The 19,153-nt window shown below is 38.6% G+C and overlaps 2 protein-coding genes and 1 long non-coding RNA gene across 5 annotated transcripts in view; 1 reads left to right on the forward strand and 2 right to left on the reverse strand.

The window, feature by feature from the left end:
* Positions 1-19,153, reverse strand: part of LOC125386272 — a 336,686-nt gene that overhangs the window by 83,802 nt on the left and 233,731 nt on the right. The window lies entirely within an intron of this gene.
* On the forward strand, positions 869-5,941 carry LOC100643543 (solute carrier family 28 member 3). Of its 2 annotated transcripts, XM_012316144.3 has the most exons (12): positions 869-1,604; positions 1,873-1,935; positions 2,195-2,357; positions 2,424-2,583; positions 2,677-2,842; positions 3,492-3,686; positions 3,756-3,917; positions 3,973-4,066; positions 4,129-4,288; positions 4,368-4,536; positions 4,617-4,956; positions 5,019-5,941. In XM_012316144.3, exons 1-12 carry the CDS (start codon positions 1,575-1,577, stop codon positions 5,045-5,047), a joined length of 1,731 nt encoding a protein of 576 aa, XP_012171534.1. In that variant the 5' UTR covers positions 869-1,574; the 3' UTR covers positions 5,048-5,941. The 2 variants fall into 2 exon arrangements, with proteins under 2 accessions (XP_012171534.1, XP_003400591.1); XM_003400543.4 differs by lacking the exon at positions 1,873-1,935 and having other exon boundaries at positions 877-1,604.
* On the reverse strand, positions 5,189-7,145 carry LOC100643665 (ceramide-1-phosphate transfer protein). Of its 2 annotated transcripts, XM_003400544.3 has the most exons (5): positions 6,965-7,145; positions 6,464-6,682; positions 5,999-6,207; positions 5,750-5,925; positions 5,189-5,677 (listed from the first exon to the last, which is right to left on the reverse strand). In XM_003400544.3, exons 2-5 carry the CDS (start codon positions 6,589-6,591, stop codon positions 5,555-5,557), a joined length of 636 nt encoding a protein of 211 aa, XP_003400592.1. In that variant the 5' UTR covers positions 6,592-6,682; positions 6,965-7,145; the 3' UTR covers positions 5,189-5,554. The 2 variants fall into 2 exon arrangements, with proteins under 2 accessions (XP_003400592.1, XP_012171533.1); XM_012316143.3 differs by lacking the exon at positions 6,965-7,145 and having other exon boundaries at positions 6,464-6,815.

A 19,153-nucleotide genomic window follows, 5' to 3' on the forward strand; every position in this document is an offset into this window, starting at 1 on the left:
TGCTGGTGCACGCGGAGGCCGCCAACGACTTGTGCGTGGCTAAACACGGCGGAAGAATTTTGATGGACCACGCAAGAGAAAGTATCGACAGCCGTCGCGACGTTCACCCTGTTAAATTGCGTTTCGCGTCCGCCTTCACCCACGATCCGTTACAACGACGCGTCGTCACGTGACCGACAGCTACGTACCAGACTCGTGTGAAAAAGAGCCAGGAATTTTTTTCGACCTGTCGCCGATACAATTGCCCTGTCTCCTCGAAATTCACGGGTTCTTTTCAAATTCAGGGCTCGTAGGGCTCGCTGGATGAACGAGGCATTCAAATCGACTCCGCAGGATTGTCGCCCTTTTCTGTTGTTGCGCAGGTAATTTTCGAACCAGCGAAAATTCGCAGCTGTCGGAAGAAATTCGTTTCAAGGTATTCTCTCGTTTAGATAATTTTCGAGCCATCGAGAATTCATAGTCTGTCGAATTAACAGACTACTGAAAACTCATACCTATTAAAAAGAATCCAAGTTGAAAGAAATCTATTTCAAGATATTTGCATATAGTGGTGGCCATCTGTGTACGTAAGACCGCTTCGTAATTTTTACAAAATAAACAGGATTAATGCTTGCTACAGATCACTCTTCGTAGTATCACATAGTATCATGTGGCTCTATAGCGTAATTTTATTTTGTTTTTGAATCCATTACGGTTGAAAATGAAAAATAAAAATGATTCAAAAATTGCTTCGGCTACAATAATGAATTATGTATCGGTAGTCAATTTTAGCAAGCATGCATAATATGTAACATATAACGTAACAACATGTACGATAAGCGTGACACTCTATTGTCTTATCGCGCTGCAGGTAGAAATCTACGATAATTAGCGCGCTTAACCCGTGTCCCCTACGCGACGCGAGGCTGATCGTATGAAACGAGGTCAATTGTAAAATCTTGTACTCGAAATTCAATGTTTCCCCTACTATCCATTGATGGTAATGATTAATAGTCATATCATCTTCAGTGATACAAGAGGCTTATCTGAGTGCACGCGTCCGAAGATATCGATGCCATAGCATTTCTGATCCGTCGAGCGTTAGTATAGTAGAATTCTTTTCTTTGCCCAAGACGGATCGTGACTAAGAACTTTTGCTCACTTAACGTTCTATAATTTGACATTTAATTATGATAACATTTGTGTGTTGCGTATCGTAAAGGCTGTGATCGAATGCGTGATATGATTTGATCGGTATAATTCGTGTTGATAAAAAGAACAGTTCACTCCTCTTTTTCTTATATATATGTATATATTTTTTTTTTATGTGTGTGTGTTTGTGAAAAAGTTATTGTTTGAAAATTAAGCCGTGTGTTGTGCGAAATTCGGCAATTAGTCGACTTACTTTTATCGGAGTTATCTGGTATCGAAATAAGCAATTATTGTCCTACTTATCAGTTGCCTGTACAAGTAAGGTAACCTCGCTTCTGCAGAAATAATTATTTTTTTCTTGATCACAATGTGTTAGTTATCTTTATGCCAGTTACTTAGTAGCAAACTGCGCCTGACAAAGAGAGCACATTTCTTTTGGAAATATGTCTGGGACCCTAAATCCTGATTTTGAGGTATTTTATATTTAGTTTATTCTATTCAATTATTTCAAGTATTTCAGATATTTTATACAGCATTTCTTCTATACAATTTCCTATTATTCTCTGCAATTTTTTCGCTAAAAATATTTCCTCTTACGTTAATTAGTTAATTTCTGAAAAACTATTATCGCAAAACGTTATTTCCATATTATAGAAAATATCCTATTGCGTCGAGATTTCAAATGAGAGTGATTAGCATTCCTCAAGCGATTGTCTTTAGCAAGTTTCTCCGTTTTTACAGAGTAACGAGTTTAACACATTCGAGATTGAACATCTGACAAGCGAGGAAATGACAAGAGACGTGGTATGCGGTGCGCTCGTGTCTCTTCGTTTGTAACGAGAATGATAAAAGATTGTTAAAAGAATGCTATTGTTCAATGAGATAAATTATTACATAAAAGTATCGTCAAGTATTTATCAACGATAGTCATGTTTCTCGTTATCTAGAATACTGGCGAAAACTGTGCAGAATTTTTTATATTTATATTTAGCGCAATATTATTTTTGTTATCACTTTGGCTATAAAATAGACTTATATTTTCAACTTCTGTTTCCTCTTTCAGGAAAGGGCAGAAAATTCAACTGGTTATTTGCGTGCAGGACACGATGCCTTGCACAATTTTTATTCAAAACATCAGCTACTGTTCAGGTGTCTGTATCTGACTATACTAAATGCTGTGGTACTAATTTATCTTGTTTCTGCCACATTATACTGGAAAAAAGACAGTGAGTAATCAGGTTTTTGAAAATTTGATTATTTCGTTATTTTTATTTAATCCGGACTTTTATCAGATGACGAGAATTACTTCAATTGGTGCGATGGTTACGGACTGCTAATCATCTTATTAGTGATCACTTATGGCGGACTTTTTTATCATTACCTAGGGCACTTAATTCTCGGATATTGTTGCCGACCATTCAACGACGTCGTCAAAAATCTCAATAAAACAAGGTAAAAATCTATTCGTTTTAATAAATGCACGATCGGCGATGTTATCAATGATTCAATTAATCACACCGAACGTTTCATTTCTATTTTTGGTAGATATGGAAGCATTATCATTCAGACGGTACTTTATGCTTGTTTCTTAATTGGAATCATTGTATTTCTTATTATTGACACTGCTAATTCGAGGGAGAGATTAAGGAGTGGACTTGGGATCATTATATTGCTCGCTATAGGATACATATTCTCGAAACATCCTGGTCGCGTGAGTAAATCACATATCAGATACTACAAAATTGCAATTTAATATACACACAATCAATTCGATAAACTACCGAAATTTTGCATCAAATTTTATTTTACCTTCACTCTGAGTAGATTATCGAACAGACATCTTGAGATATAATGACGAGCGTATAAATAGGATACCTATTTCCAAATTCAATAAGTTGTATTATGAAAGTTCCATTTTTATCTTTTCCCTGTAACGTAGGATTTAAAAGTACGTTTCTCATATTCTAAAGCACTTTAAATATAGAACGGATTTTTATCTTAAATAATAACGATATTGTAATAGTGCACATATGTATTTAAAGAATATGTAAATGTGTAACCATACTTAGAATGCACATGGAATGCAAAAACGTACGAAACATTCGAAGTAAAGTATTCATTATAGTATTTGGTAGATGAAATTTTTATTTAGCTTCCGATTCTTTATTTGTATTCATAAAGATATGAATTTGTACAGAAATTCGCAATCTAATTATAAAATATGATAGTTCGTCTAAGAACCTTTCCCATTTATATGCTCGCCGCTATTAAAACAAACGCTTAACATTACATGTTCTATTTTACTCAAAAATCGGAAAAGTTTGACCAAGAATTGATATTTATTATCTTTACAAATTCAGGTCAAATGGAGGCCAGTTTTGTCTGGATTGATTCTACAGTTTCTCTTTGGTCTCTTGTTAATTCGATGGCCCTTGGGTCGATCTATTTTCCAATGCCTCGCTAACAAAGTAGAGGGGTTCTTGAACTTCGCCAAGAGCGGTGCAAGCTTCATTTACTCCGACAAATTAGTCACCGATGGTGTCTTCGCTTTCAGCGTCAGTGAATTCCCTCTTTTAGCCCACAAAATAAATTATCCTCGCTAACTAAAATACTTTATATTTCAGGTGCTGCCTGTGATCTTTTACTTCAGCTTCTTCATCCAGATTTTCTACTATTTAGGTACCATGCAATGGTTCATTTTCAATTTAGGTAGAATACTACAGAGTGTCGTGGGGACTTCGATTTGCGAATCAGTAACATGTGCTGGAAACATTTTTCTTGGAATGGTAGGAAGGTAGATCGGTATTTTTTTGGATATTGTGACTGTATATTTATTTTCAGACGGAATCACCGTTAATGATCAAACCTTATTTGAACAAATTGACTACTTCGGAATTGCACACTATTATGTGTTCGGGTTTTGCCACGGTGTCAGGTGACTAAACAAAATGTTCGATTATTTCCCTTTATCGAGAAGATGCTAATTATAATTTTTAGGAACCGTCTTCGCCGCGTACATAAAGTTTGGTGCAAATCCTGCTCATCTGATAACCTCCACTTTGATGGCAGCACCAGGAACTCTCTGTTACTCCAAGTTATTTTACCCGGAAACCGAAAAGATCATAGTCACTTCGCATAATGTTAAATTAGAAAAATCGTGAGTTTCTTTGCAATATAGTGTACTACGGTGATAGTACTTCAACGAAATGTTATTTATCATAGAAAATTTGTTTTAGGAAGGACTCCAGTTTAGTCGATGCTGCGAGCAAAGGAGCTGTGGCAGCGATTCCTTTGATTTTAGGCATAATCGCTAACATCGTCGCGTTCGTGTCCTTTATGGCATTGGTCAACTCTCTGCTCTCTTGGATAGGGTCATTGGTTGGTTACGAAGAATTGACCTTGGAAGTGAGGAAATGGAACATTAAAATACTCAGAATAATTTCATTCTTTTTGTTTTGCTGAAAGTTGAGGTCATTCTTTTTTAGTTGATCCTATCGAAAGTATTCATGCCACTTAGTTGGATCATGGGAGTGCCCTGGGATCAATGTGACGACGTGGCTACTCTCATAGGTCTGAAGACTGTGGTTAACGAGTTTGTGGCTTACGAAACTCTAGGAAAGTATAAGGAACAAGGTCGAATTTTTGGTAGAACCGAGGCCATAGCTACTTTTGCGATTTGTGGATTTGCGAATCCTAGCTCAGTGGGAATCACCATGAGCATGATGAATTCTCTAGCTCCTGATAAGAAGGAATCTGTGGCCAGTACTGTTGTGAGAGCATTCGTGGGTGGCAGCATTATCTGTTTCATCACTGCCAGCATTGCTGGTAAGATTTGGAAGATCATTTTCCAGTTAAGATTTTCTCTACTAATGAACTTTCATTTTCAGGAATGCTGATATCTGATGACTATTACTAACAATGAGTAATCATATTGCCATGACTGATAGTCTAGTGATCACCACAATATCTATTGATTACCCAACTATCAGAAAAAGCCATTAGTTTATCGTTTCCTAAAATATTATTGTAAATAGGTAGGTCAATAAGGAAGACTTAGTTTCCTCGACAGACTTAACTGATATTATTGCACAATGTTATATTATAACATAAATATTAATATCGACAAATAACTCCGGGCGGCTACATCGAGTTCTTATAAATCATTCTAAGTAAGTTTTGAAAAAAATGATGTAGTACGATTAACATGGAAACCTAAGCTAGTGCATTTTGTACATTTTCGGTGATCATAAATGCGATCGTGTATAATAATAAGTAAAGGAATATCACAAAAGACATCGATATAGTTGCTATTCAATGTATGGGATTGGCAATGTATCACATCTTGGATGTGGAATGTTTGTGTTGTATACTTTCTCGAACAACAAGAAGTGGGTGCAATATTATACGTATCCTAAATGCACTTTTATGGTAGACTGTGAAGTTGATGGATATCGTACAAATTATGTGTTCGATTGAATACATCAGTGGTTACCTCCAACATTTTTGGCAAAACATCGACGTTTCTTTGAACGTCTGAACCACAGACCTAAAAAAGAGATATGAAAAGAATGATTAAAATCCAGAACGATCTATTATTTTTATATAAAAACATAAATACCTTTCTGAATAATAATTCTCTGGTAGGCATTGTATACATGGCGACTACCGCTGCCTTTCTGACTACCCATGGATGGTGCTTAGCTAATGTTTTATTGTAAGCATCCTGGCAACAGCTGGATGTCTTATCACTGTCCGACAATTCTCCCAATTGTCTTAAAAACTCTCTAATAAAATCTACAAATTCAGAAGATATTAGTGAATAGAATACAATACATCCTTGCAGAGAAACTTTCATACATTGTAATACCTAATCCTCTATGAAGTCTTAACAGCGTACGAGCACCATTTGAGTGATCTCCTTTGTCCAGAATCTTGTTTTCTTTCTCATATTCTATCATAGATTTTATCGTGGTATAATTCCGGTCGTCTTTGTTCATTAAATCATTCAATACCTGGATCTTTTCCTTCAAGTCAGAGGATACAAAGCCAAAAACACTGCCCATCAATTGGAAAAATCTGCAAACAAGAAATAACATTACACATATGTCATTCTCAAATCAAAACAGATGGTAGGAAGTATTTAATGACAGGGATTTGTAAATTTAGATCAATAAAAGATATTACACGAATTGTGGACATTACACATGTCATTGACATTACGACAATAATTCAGGCTTAGGAGAAAGTTATAAATGACTAATTAGATGCAAAGTTTACTTCCAGCTGATTATAGGTTATAGTTAATAGAAAACACAATCTCTTGCCACCTTACTTGTAAAGTTCATTGTAGGCATCCAAATAGGCTCTAAGGTCAATATCGTCATCTTGTAAGAGCGCTCGATCAAAATGGTCGTGAACTAGTCTAAGATCAAAATACAGCAGTTCGGAGCCTTCCGCCATTTTCGCGTTTCCGTATCAGGCACAGTAAGTGACTACTAAACTCATTTGCCACTTGTTACTTGCCACGCAGGTAAAATTTAAATCATCTTATCTGATCAAAGATAACATACTAATTAAACACAGTTCTGCTTTTATGCGTTCTGTTGTTCGTGAAAACTGAGATAACGAAATGAAGATGATAAATCGAGCTCTAGAAGTCAATTATATTCTGCTGTTTAGACTGGATGGTAGTTGATTATCAATGTCGAAAAATTTTAGTATTTATGTATATTGAAAATTTAGATGAATGGAGTTATACTTGAAAAATTTAGATACTTATAGGAAATGAACTTAATTTATAAAAGTGTTATTTTGATAAACTTTATTTTCTAACCTAGTGATTATGGTATCACATTGCGCATAAATTTTAGGTTTAATCCTTCAAAACGTAAAAGAAATTACAAAATATCTTTCTTCGTATCATTGATATTTCGGTTCATTGAATATGAAATTTCTTTAGTTAATCAAGATTATCGACTCCTTAAGTAGTAGTAAAAGCAGAGAGATAGAACATGAATCGTTATAGAATCAAACACACCCTGGTGATAAATTTTGTAATTAAAATTTGAAAATAAATCTTATTGAATCATATTTTCGTTGATACATTTTCTTGATAACTTATACAATAAGATTTCAGAAACACTCAATCCTTGATTATTGCTTCACTTTAACATAATTTGTTCTTTTTATATCATACCAAAATATACCATAAAATATACCATTTATTGCTTTTAGATAAGGGTAAGGATGATAGAGAAGCGCGTTGCTCGGTAAGGTAGGAAATATAACAAAAATTGAACTCGTAAATGTAATCAAGTTATTAGTACTTTAATCTTAATACTCTATTATAAATTGATGGGCGTAATTATGTTGCAGTACACGAATGTAACATGATTTTTGAGTCGTTACCTATCAACACTGCAATCGGTAATTGGTAAATAGTTTACCGATCATAGTTTCTTCACAGGTTTCCAAACATCTCCAAGTGGGTCGCTGTACATTGTCCCTTTGTGCTCTCTCCAATCTAATTCAACTGCAAACGAATGACCATTAAACGTTTCAAACTTGCGCTACCGCATATTCATTCGCGTGAAAGCAAATGAATAGAAAACTCTGAAGGAACATGTACTTTGGTAGAAAAAAAATCTTCTGCTATCTTTTTATAATATCAAGGAAAAGTATTTTACAATTTCGTCATTGCTACGTTTCATCAATTGAAATTGCCAATTCGCTAAAAATAATTAACTTAAAAATCGTCCATAATTTCCACGACCATGAACCTTAAGAAATGTCCACGGCAGTAATTGGTATTGACCATTACGTAATCGGCTACGCACACGAACAATAGCGTACGAACAAAAGAGTTTGAGAATCTGACTGACACATAGATATACGTTGGTAACTGGTATCCCTGGGGGCGTTAAATAATTCACCGCAGCTGGGACTGAGGGTTAGGTAAGAGGCGAAGCTTGTGGGAGGGCGAAGGAGGCGAAGGTTGAAGGGCCGATCAAATATTCACGTCTACTTCAACGCGGATGGAGCTAAGCAGCGTCGAGTATGGAGAACGTAACCGAGAAAACAAGAAGCAGCAAAATCGAGATTGACCATCTCTCATATGCTTTTTCCTTTCGAAAACTTTCGCGCTGCTTACGAATCACCGAATTCAGAAATCCAAACATTCCGGTCTATGCCATATGTCTTAGCCTTTCTTTTTTTACGACGGTTACCCGTATTCAGTCAAGTGATCTCACGGGGGTTCAACTCGAACGACCAATCACGCTGAGGCGCATAAAAATGTGTCACTGGGGTGTTGTAACGTCCGCCGTCGAAGCTTGACAATAGCGATTTCACCAATCGTCTTGATAGTTGCCCGCGATGTGCCACGAATTTGGCCAGTTTCAGCGTTTTCTCCCTTCTTTGTATACCATTCGAGTAAGTGGATAAGTGTTCCATTGTAAAGCAGATGACGAGGTTACTTTTGAAAATATCTGATTTTCTCACGGATCATCCATGATGTGTCATAAATCCGGTCAGCTTCGCCCTTCTTTTTCTCGTAATTCATAGTACAGAATACTGTCTACTATAACAGGCACATTTTTAGAATGTTGTTTTATCGTCAACTCGATGATTGACCTGGTCCTTACCTCTTCGACTCATCTACTCCTCGAAAAAGGCTCGTTCTTCCACGAATTTGATGTGTTTCAACGTTTCTCGTTCTTTGCAACTCATCCTGACTTTGATAACTATGTTGTTTAGCCTTTCTCTCCATACAGCTGTTGCGTTCATGCTTTGAAAAAAGCCTAATTTCTTACATAACTCACCTATGATGTGCCGCTAATTCGGTCCCCTTCGATATTTCTTTTCCTAGTTGCAAATGCAGAAAAGTTCTCCGCTATAACATAGACACGTTGTGGATGTTGTTTTATCGTCGATTCGATAATCGTCCCGTTATTTACTCTTTCACCCCATTCAGTTCCGGTGACCCTTTGTAAGAAAGCTGATCTTTCGAAGGCAACATCGTGCGGATGAAGGGCGCCAGAAAGAATTGGTCAACGAGGCGTACTCCGCTCCTAATCATCATTCTAATTATCCCGGTAACCCAATCCGGTGTTCGTGTCGCGCCTTGGCTTCTTGCCTCCATTCCCTCCTCAAATTCTCGATTCTCTCGTCCCAGTCCGCACCCTGTCTAACAAATTTTCTACCCTCCCAAGCCGAGTGTCGGTCGTCTCCTTCTTCGTCGATCGTCATCGTTCCCTCCTGCTCCGATATCTAGCTTCTTCTCTTTCCTTTCAAGCTGTCGGTTCCTTGCGCTCCTTGGTCCCGCGACGCGTCTCCTCTCTTTTCTTCCGTCTGGAAGTCTAGCTGCGGGATTGCTGACGACCGCCCATCTAAGTTTAACAATTAACGGCCGACTAGGGAAAAATAAATTAATTGCGAACTAGCGCCGCGTGTCAGAAACACGCGGCCTAATCTATTGGACAGACCAGAGGCATTTTCTCCAGTCCTGTTAGACAGACTTCCGAAAGCCCACGCGCTGAAGATACGCCGCCGAAGATAAAGCGTTTTGTTGCGCTTTACAGACTAGTGATCGATACTAAAAGGAAGCAAGAAAATAGAGGAGATAGCCGGAGAAAAGACAATTACATCATGTTATCAAAATCAACGTTCTGAATAGTTTCACTTGTACGTATAACCATCGCTCTCCTCGGCTTTAGTTTCCCACGTATGAAGCTATTTTTGCGGGTTTTGGGTAGATTCAGATTAGATTCGTTAATTGATAAAAAGATAGTGGCAGTTTATATAGAATTTTGTGCAGTGTTATTATTAGTATTAATCTAATCGAAAGTAGACTAGAATCGAGACTAAAAGAACACAGTGTATATGTACAGTATCGAATATACTTTGTCGTCTCGCAAGTAACGTGACCGCTTGTTTTCGTATACTAAATGAAAATAAAATAATTACCTCTTCTATTTCTATAACTTTTTATCTTATCATTTTCTATTAAATTTTCTAGTCCAATTTTATAAAACTCCGATGCTGAGAATTCCCGTTGTTTCAGACTTGATTATCAGACTGAACAACCGCATCGCTTATAGAACCAATCGAAGAAAACTACGTATCAGCATAGTAGCGTTCGCCGAGTGGGAGAGCGACTGCCGAGAAGTAGAAGAAACACGAAGCCACGGTGGCTGGTCGACAGACACCCTTACGAATCTTTTCTTCCCTCACAGTCTCCTTTTGTTCCGGTTGTCAAGGCTGACAGAGAGTGCAAGCAGTCGGAGACGAGGTATTTGTCATACGTCGATAGGCGTCAGGATTGACATACTCCGCGAGCGTGAAACGGAAGCGACGTTTGGGGCGGCGACGATTGAAGGGTTCCGAGGGGAAGACAGATAAATATTTGAGGAATTTGTCGTCGCGGAAGACGTCGGCATCGGGAGACCTATCGCTTGTTTACCAGCTCTGTAAAAAAGGATTTCAGTCAATCCCCGTATGCAGAACGTACGAGGGTGAACTGCGGCGGTAGGGGTTGCTAACGTAATTATCGTGAGAAAACACGATCTTTTCCAATCCTATGTTACGCGAAGATTACGCTATTATACTAAGAGACACCGTTTTACCCAGATTTTGCTTCTTTCTTAACCCTTACGCAGGCAATAAAAATACTGCAAAGCGTAGAATGTGTAATAATGTTGTAAGCGTAAATCAAAGTGTACAATGGCTCGTAAAAGTATCCGAATGCTTGTAGAATCCTCTCATGAATATATTATGCAAAACATTTTGAAGATGTACAGACACAGAAGTTACAAGTAAAAGATACAAACGACTTACGTTTAGAAAGTGTGTAAAGGCGATAAAGGCTGTGAGCGGTTTTATCATATTTTCTCTAGGAAACAAGAGAATCGTAAAGAATTACCTACACTAGGGAGGAATAAATTTGAAACGGATCGATGAAGTATAAAAAGATAAATGAATCACTAGTTGGATCATTGCATCGATCGGCTTTCACAGAAAACTGTGAACGCTATAGCACCTGCGATTCGAAGAGGCAGGAGGGAAACAGGTCGGCTCGTTTCACGTCTGTCGATCGAGGGATACAGTTCTACGGTACATGTACGTCGGATGTAACGGATCGAGCGCGAAAAGCCCAGGTAGCCGGCGTAAAACGAGCCCGGGAAGTTCATTAATGGATTAAGAGTGCTGGGATCGATACGATTAGCGTGGCGCGCGCGAGCTAGAGCGAAGCAACACGCATCGAAACTTAAAACCGGTTTCCCCGGTGCCGATCAATTTTTCGCGTCGCGGCGGTGGATTCTCGAGTCTCTTGATTTATGGAAAACACCGGAAGTCGCCATGCTCTCTGCAGTAGCTGATATTATCGGCAGAGATAGATAAATCTGGATTATCAAAGGATTCCCTTCGCGGGCGAAGACATACATTCGGGGGTGAGGGTAGGACACGGTAAACGAGAATCGTGCGCCGCGCCGCCCTGACAAAGGAAAAAGAACGAGCAAGGCGATCTGTCAAACAAAGTCTATGAATACGTTCGCTGATATACAGATGAAGCTTTTGAAAGTCTCTGTTTGGCTAGCGAACGAATTTAAAGTACCTCCTATCGTACAATGGTGTCCAGAAGTATTAGGACGCCTGCTGGCTGTGCACGAAACGGCGACGATTAATCCAAAATATCGTGCAAACGATTGATCGATCAAAATTTTGTACCCGTGCAAGGTTTCAATATAAGAATTTGTTGAAACTATTTGGAAGAATTATATTTGATAATATGATAAATTATAATGATTACGTGTTGATGGTGGTTTGTATAGAAAATTGCAAGAAGACTGTTCGAAGCTTCTGTTCTAAAGAATCTGTGTTCCAAAATCCTTTGCGCATAATTTTTTAATGATCGAGGTCAATCTAACTTTTCGCAAATGTCCTATAGAAGCCATGCTGATCGACTGTACAAAATGCAAATAAAAATGTCGTTCTCAAACGTTGCGGGTAAAATTTTATCTTGAAACTTGCAATTATTTATGTTACTTCCTCCTGACTAGTAAATTCCCGAAAAAATTCTTTATTGTTTAAGATGAACGCTGGTTTTACACCTATGAATTTTATTATAGAAAAATGTAGTTGATCAGTTTATAGACTTAGGTGTACGTAAACCTACCAAACAGTTAGCGGTTAGTAGTTTCGTCGAAAGAAAGAAGCATTTAAACGATATCACTGCGTTATAGCGTTGTGATAATTGTTTCGGGATGTTTCAGGGATCCTTACGAATCCATTAGGTGTAATTCATGAAGAATCGCCGATAATTCCACTACTAGCCAAGGATGGTTTCCTATTGATCCCTCGGTTTGATATGAGCACCGTGTAGCGTACGGCCCCTTAGACCTCGTATGGGGATTGAATTTTAAAACTACCCCCTAGAGAGAAACGGCGAAGTTGGCGTCAGTCCGTCTTTTTGAATCAGACTGCTACACGCCCGGCCTCGCTGTTGCGTGAAGAAATACAAATCCCATAGGGCCGTGTGTCGATACTTCTGTCAGCGCCGAATCGACACGCTATAATGTTCAACATATGGCCTATCTTTCACTTTTGCGACCTAAAAGATATGCGTAGAAAAATGAATATGACGAGGCATAGATAATTTATTAATTATTGTATAGGAATAAGAGACGATGAAGGATTTGTATAGATTTTAGATTATACTATACAGGTCATAATAAATTATTTAATATAACACATTATCGAATGCAATATTGCATTATTGTATACTGTACATTTTATAATGCAAATACAGGATACATTTATCCAACTATACCATGCAACGACAAACTCACATAAAATCATTCCGTATCCCAAATTGGGATTCTCGATAACACCGCGCTCTTACAGACTGTACAGTCGCGGACAGAATTAAGCAGACACTCTTCAAACCAAAATAAATTTTTAAAATTGGGCCAGTCGATTTTTTCGTACACCCCGTTTTTCATCCTTTTGATGTCTTAAATCGACACTATATAAATTATCCTCCGGGCATAATATTCTGCATATACAAAACATATGCTTCACACGATATGTTTCTCGTAAAATTTCAAGTTCTTATTCCTTTTTTTCTTTTTAGAAACAATTATTCTTCTCCGAAGAAAGAGGCGAATATTAAATCTGGCTGAACACTCGGAATCTTTCGAACACAGTCTCGCGGAGGCCGTGCTCATTTGCTCGGGAGGATGGCAGTCGCCGTCGTTGCTTGGTGACCTCGTAGATTAAAGACGAGCGGCAAGTACGACGGTCCCAGGCGACCCTTTATGTCGAGCCACGTTTCTACGCTGCTTGAACTATATAGAAGAGAAGATGGCGAGGAGAGCGAGGGGCGAAAGGTAGCCGGGTTGAAGATAGGAAGGCGACGGCTGGGTGGAAGGAAGCAAGGTGGTAAGACTCACGGCAGGATGGCGGTTGGTTGGAGGTTTCAAGGTGGAGCCGGGGCTGCTGTCGTGGCTCTAATAAGCTACCCCCAACCACCGTTCCACCTTACGACCCTTACATCCCTTTAGGGGCAAGCCTGGCTGCCCTGCAATTTGATAAACTGTCACTAGCGGAAGGCCTCGCTATTCGAAACTACTCCTCCCTAGCCCTATCGCTTTTCTTCGACACGATCGATTCGATTAATCGTCTAATTTTTGTATTGATATGGTAATTTTTTTTACCTGTCGTAGGAAACGTCTGAGTTGAAGATTTATTTATTTATATATTTATTTATTCATTTAGCAGGTTCAACTGGAACCTTTAGCGTATAATTTATTTATTAAAAAGTTAAACTAGCAACTGAAGTGTACAAGTACTTTCTTGGTTTCCTTCGATAAACAATGTATCACTGACAGCGTATGACTGGCTTGCATGAAAGTAATTACTGCAGCGCAAATACAACGAAAGTGTCGAAAAGAGAACGAGTTATTTTATCAGTTGATCGATATTTAATCGATAGCATTTCTGGTTGTCAGGTGTTTGTTATTTACCGTAGGAGCGTTTATACTAAGCAAGCAAGGAAAATTTCGTTTCTCGTACAGCAAGGGAGGTACCCTTTTTCGCCACAATCTATTCAATCCAATTGTCTAATTTTTGTATAGTTAATGTCGTATCTTCTCTTTTAAGTGAGAAAGGTTCGAGTGAAAGATGGTGAAGTGAAAAATGATTTAATAACTATTTATTAAAGCCATTCGGCGGGGACATCGAAATACAAAACTCATCTTCTTATCACTTGAAGATCCCAGCAAACGATACGACAATTTGATCTCAATGTAACTTTACTAGATTAACTAAGAGACAAATTTTTACGCAAAATGGCTGAAAGTGGAAAGAACGATATTTTAACACCATGACAAATACCTTTCTTTAAATTATTAAAAAGATGGGAAAATGTTTTACCTCAAAATCGAATAGAAGCGCAATGTATTGAATTTTAAAACTGCTGTCCGGTGAAGAATAAAAAAAGAAAAAAAGAAAATAGAAAATGTAACCTATACAGCGTTATTTCCTTATAATATTCACTTTCCTTTCAAGCGATCGATCTGTTTAACAATCTAATTTTTATATTAATATCGTAATCTTTTTCCAGGTGCCGTGGAAGAGGTTCGAGTTGAAGATGTTCGTGAAACGAGACATCCCATTTCCATGCAAATCGCCGGGCCATAATTCCAGTAGGTTGAATCTGGAAAAAATTACAGCATCTGTAGTTAGTTCCGGGCGGAAGATCGCATTTCAAGAACGTTCCACTTGCTTCTTTCTTTCTTCGTGGAGGATATCACGTGCGGAGGGAGGGGGGAGGGGGCAATTCCATTATCAACGACGACTTCTGTCGCGGATTGTGTTCCTCGTTGCGTGTATCGATCCGCACCTCGCAGCTGGACGGTATCGTACTCGATGGAGCGAAAGGGAAGCTGTGCCGCAGGACCTTGAAGACCAACGGACCCCAGCCTCTTGGGAAATGATACCACTTTGCAAGGAGCGAATGGAAATGACCATTGGATCGCCTCCGGCTCCGGCTCGCCACTCTCTTGGGTCGTTCTTGGTCAGAGACGATGACGATTCCGAGGGACAGGGTAACAGAACTACCCTGATTAAGGAGCGGTCGCGTTCCGGCTATTCTCTAACCCATATAATTCTCCACATACAGCGGTCGGATTCTTTGTAATTGCTGTGAGAAGCGCGCGTTAATTTCTGTACTCGAGAAATTATACGTCTATTATTAAGTTCGAGGGTTACTTGCCGTAAGATTAGTGGACGTGGCTTATTTGACAATTTTATTTGACGACGGTAGGATTACCGGTATTGTACTAATTAATACTAGTAAATTCGGGCAATCGAATTTTGCGAATGTGAGGCAGTTTTAAGGAGAGGTGGAATTGGGGAAGAATACAGGACGCGGAAAAAAAGAAAGGAAGGAAAAGAAGGAAGGCGAAGACAGGGTAAAAAGGAAAAGGACGAAGAATAACAAGGGAAGATAGAGGAATGGAAGGAAGGTAGCAAAGATGGCAAGTGAGAGAAGAGGAAAGGGTATGAACAACCTCGAATTTGAATTAATTAGATCAATGATGATTGTCGTATAGATAAAGAAATACTTGAACGTATCAATGTAGGCTAAGGTAAGTTAAAGATTATTATACACTTAAACAGATCATTCTTGTATTTAATTGCAATTTCAAGTGTAATTAGCAAGTTCAGAGGAAAGATAAGGTTGATTCGTAGGAGATAGAACTTTAACGTAACCAAGGTAATCGAAGGTTGCTCAGAAACGATGAGAAACTTGGCTGAAGAGGGTGTGTGGATGTGCACCCTTCGTGTGACGAGTCGTTTCTTGACGCTAACGGACCCTCGTTTCTACGTCCAACGCGACATTACCGTCGTCTACGAGACATTTTCATCGTGGATCATTCCGGCTGCTAGTCTAACTGCCAGGAGATCGTGCTTGTAATTGTCAAAGAACAGCTATGTAAGTGTCTAGTTTCTAACTTTCAAACTTCTAGAATATCGAAAAAGGTATTACACAGATGAGAAGGAATCTACATGAATCATCTAGATTATATCAGAATTCATTTGAAATAGAATTAGAATAGAAAGTATAACAAAGGAGCGAGATATAAAAATCACAGAAAATTATTGGAAACTAAAATTCGAGAAGAAAATATAACAGACAACGACTCGTTAATCATCGCTTGCTTTAATTTTCCAACTTGTGGGATAAGAAGAAATATCGCGAATCTTCTAAAACTTTAGAATATTCTATAATCTGGAGATTCTTTTACGTTGTTTTCGAATTTATTTGAAACAGAATTCAAGCGGAAAACGTAATAGACGGCTGACTGTGAAACTGAACATGAAACTTTCCACACCATAGGATTAAAGCGATCAAGGTGCTCGAATGGGAAAATTGTGTTCCCGTGACGCAGTCCACAGTGCGGATTCCACAGATAAAAAGTCTTTTTAATTATCCTAAGTAACGTTTTTCGTAGATGCGTTCTCGAAGATCGCGTTGGTCATAATATTTAATCACCGTTCGCTTCTTCCTCTTGTCCTGTAAGAAGTTTCCTCGTTGAAAGATGAGAATAAATCGTCCATCACGTTAAAAGGTACACACTTCCTCGTGCAAACTTTTTACGTGGAAGGAACATTTTACTTTTCTCAGACTTTCGTCACGGTGGTTGGAATTTAATTCTTGTGGCTACTCGTCGATGTAATTGATGGACTTTATCAATGAAGTGTGAGGAGGGACGGGGCAGCAAGTTCGACAATAGATTTTCAGGCACTGGCACAACTTCGAACCCTTCCGATCTTAAAGATTACGAAACAAACAAGAGCGCGAAGCCGTCGAATGGGGTGACGATGCAGAGGGAGAACAACACCATCCCCTTAGATCCCACCCCTACCGATGTCTTCGCGAGAGACAACGATTTTCCATAATAAGCTGGGAACAGAATTGATTATTTCTATAAAATTCTCCACGGGGATAAGAGTAGAAACGTGCAACGTTCTTCGCGTAGATTTAAACGCTTAAGATTATTGTTAATGAGTTGCGACGCAAACTGGAAGCTTTGGATTAGGGATAAAAGAGGATAGAAGAAGGAAAAACGACTGTCTGAAAACCACAGAAGAAAATAGTGATAAATAAAATTCTCATCTTTTACAGAAAAATAATTGGACGTCAAGCGAAAAATCATGATAGTCTTTTAAGGAGAGCAATCTTAAAATGTAGTATCTTGTCAACAAGTTACACGTCAAACACACCTCGCGATCATTTAACGAAGTATTGATTCCCACAAATCATCGTTGATGTGTCATCTGCTTCGGAGAGGTTCGTATCTTCGAATATATTTTGGTCTGTTCTCTTTTTTAACTATTTTATAAAGTACATTTTTAGTAACCAAATGACAACAAACGTCAGAAAACCGGCAAAGATAGACTTGCCCTTAAATATTTGTATATGAATGTGGTCTTCATCTGGAAATACACTTTGCTTCGAAAACATCAGTATAATTTACCATCGAACTTCAAGATAAAGATTCAGGAAGAAGGTATCCGCAGCCCCTAACCCACGAAGAATCATCCAAGGCTGACTCCGTTACAACTGCAGCCCCTGCTACCATTCCGTAAGTTACCGTGACCTCATCCCCCGACAAGCCTCTGATGGGAGGGTGCAGAAAGAACGCGGTAGGGTGGCGTTTCATTTTTTGACACCCGGTGTATTTGATTCCACCCTTGTAATAAACCCCAGGGGTTGCCAGCCGTAGGTCCCTTGTCTCCCTACATGTCATATCGACACCTCACCCCGAGGGGTAGGTGACTGCTAGGTAATTTGCTTTCTTATTTTCTCCGCGACCTGGCTGTCTTTCTTCCTCCGGCCTTCCGTTTCTCACCCCAAAACACCACCGTCTCGAGCTATCGAAAAATGAGACCCCGCATTTTCCTTTGGCAATTTTCCTCCGGATACAGAGGAGGAGCGCGTTATGCCGAGAAATCACGGTGTTGGGTGATTCTTCTAAGATTTAATGGTTTGGTAAAACAATATTCCACCGCTACTTTCATTTACTTTCGTCGAATGCAGGTCGATCGTAGAATATTTTATTTAATTGCACTGTCGTTTAGGTAAGTATTTAGAACATCTGACGATATTTTCTATATTATTATTATTATTTTTTTATATTTGTATATTATTATATTGTCTAGCTACGTTATTGTATATCTGTTATTTCGTTTGCAACATGTATACGTACGTTAGAAAGTAAAGTAGTAGATAAAGTAACACTCGTTTAACTTCTCCAATGAACGAGTCGTTCAGAGACAATGTTGACCAACTGAGTAAATTAAAATGTAAAAAGAAGAACGAGAATTACAAGTACTGTTTCTTAAAATTTTCTTCGAAATGTACAATTATTAATGCTATCTCCTTATGATTGATAAAAAGTGGAGTTGATCAAATATAACTGCTGTCTTCGCACCTTACGATCGACAATGTATGTGACGTATGATGTCAAATACGCTAAGAAATTATTTTTCTCTAACACTGAGAAATATCATTTTCGAAGAATATTCATAATTTTATATGGAGTTGAACGGCTGCAGAATTTTTCTAGTAACTGCGAGGTTCCTCTAGCCGATAGCTCGATAATAATCAGACGATGCAGTTTCAGCGAGGTACGCAATGTCCACTGGTACCTGGTGAGAAGCCCCAAATACGCGTCTGTCAGCTAATGTGATTTCACCCACCTCCGGACCAACAGCTCCTTAGCGTTACTCCTTTGGTTTCTCTCGACAATCTTGTTACGTTGGATAAACGACGAGTTCGCAGCACGGAATCTTGTGCCGATGATACTTACACGTGATCCCTCGGGTCGAGAGACTTAACCCTTTCGAGACAGAATATCGAGAACGCTGTCAATCATATAAAGACAAGCCACATCCCAGAAATACCATGCCACTTTTCTTCTCTTTTATTAAATCTTACTTCGCAATACAATGTGAT

This window comes from Bombus terrestris, chromosome 14 (genome assembly GCF_910591885.1).
Source record: "Bombus terrestris chromosome 14, iyBomTerr1.2, whole genome shotgun sequence".
In the NCBI taxonomy this organism is placed as follows: domain Eukaryota; kingdom Metazoa; phylum Arthropoda; class Insecta; order Hymenoptera; family Apidae; genus Bombus; species Bombus terrestris.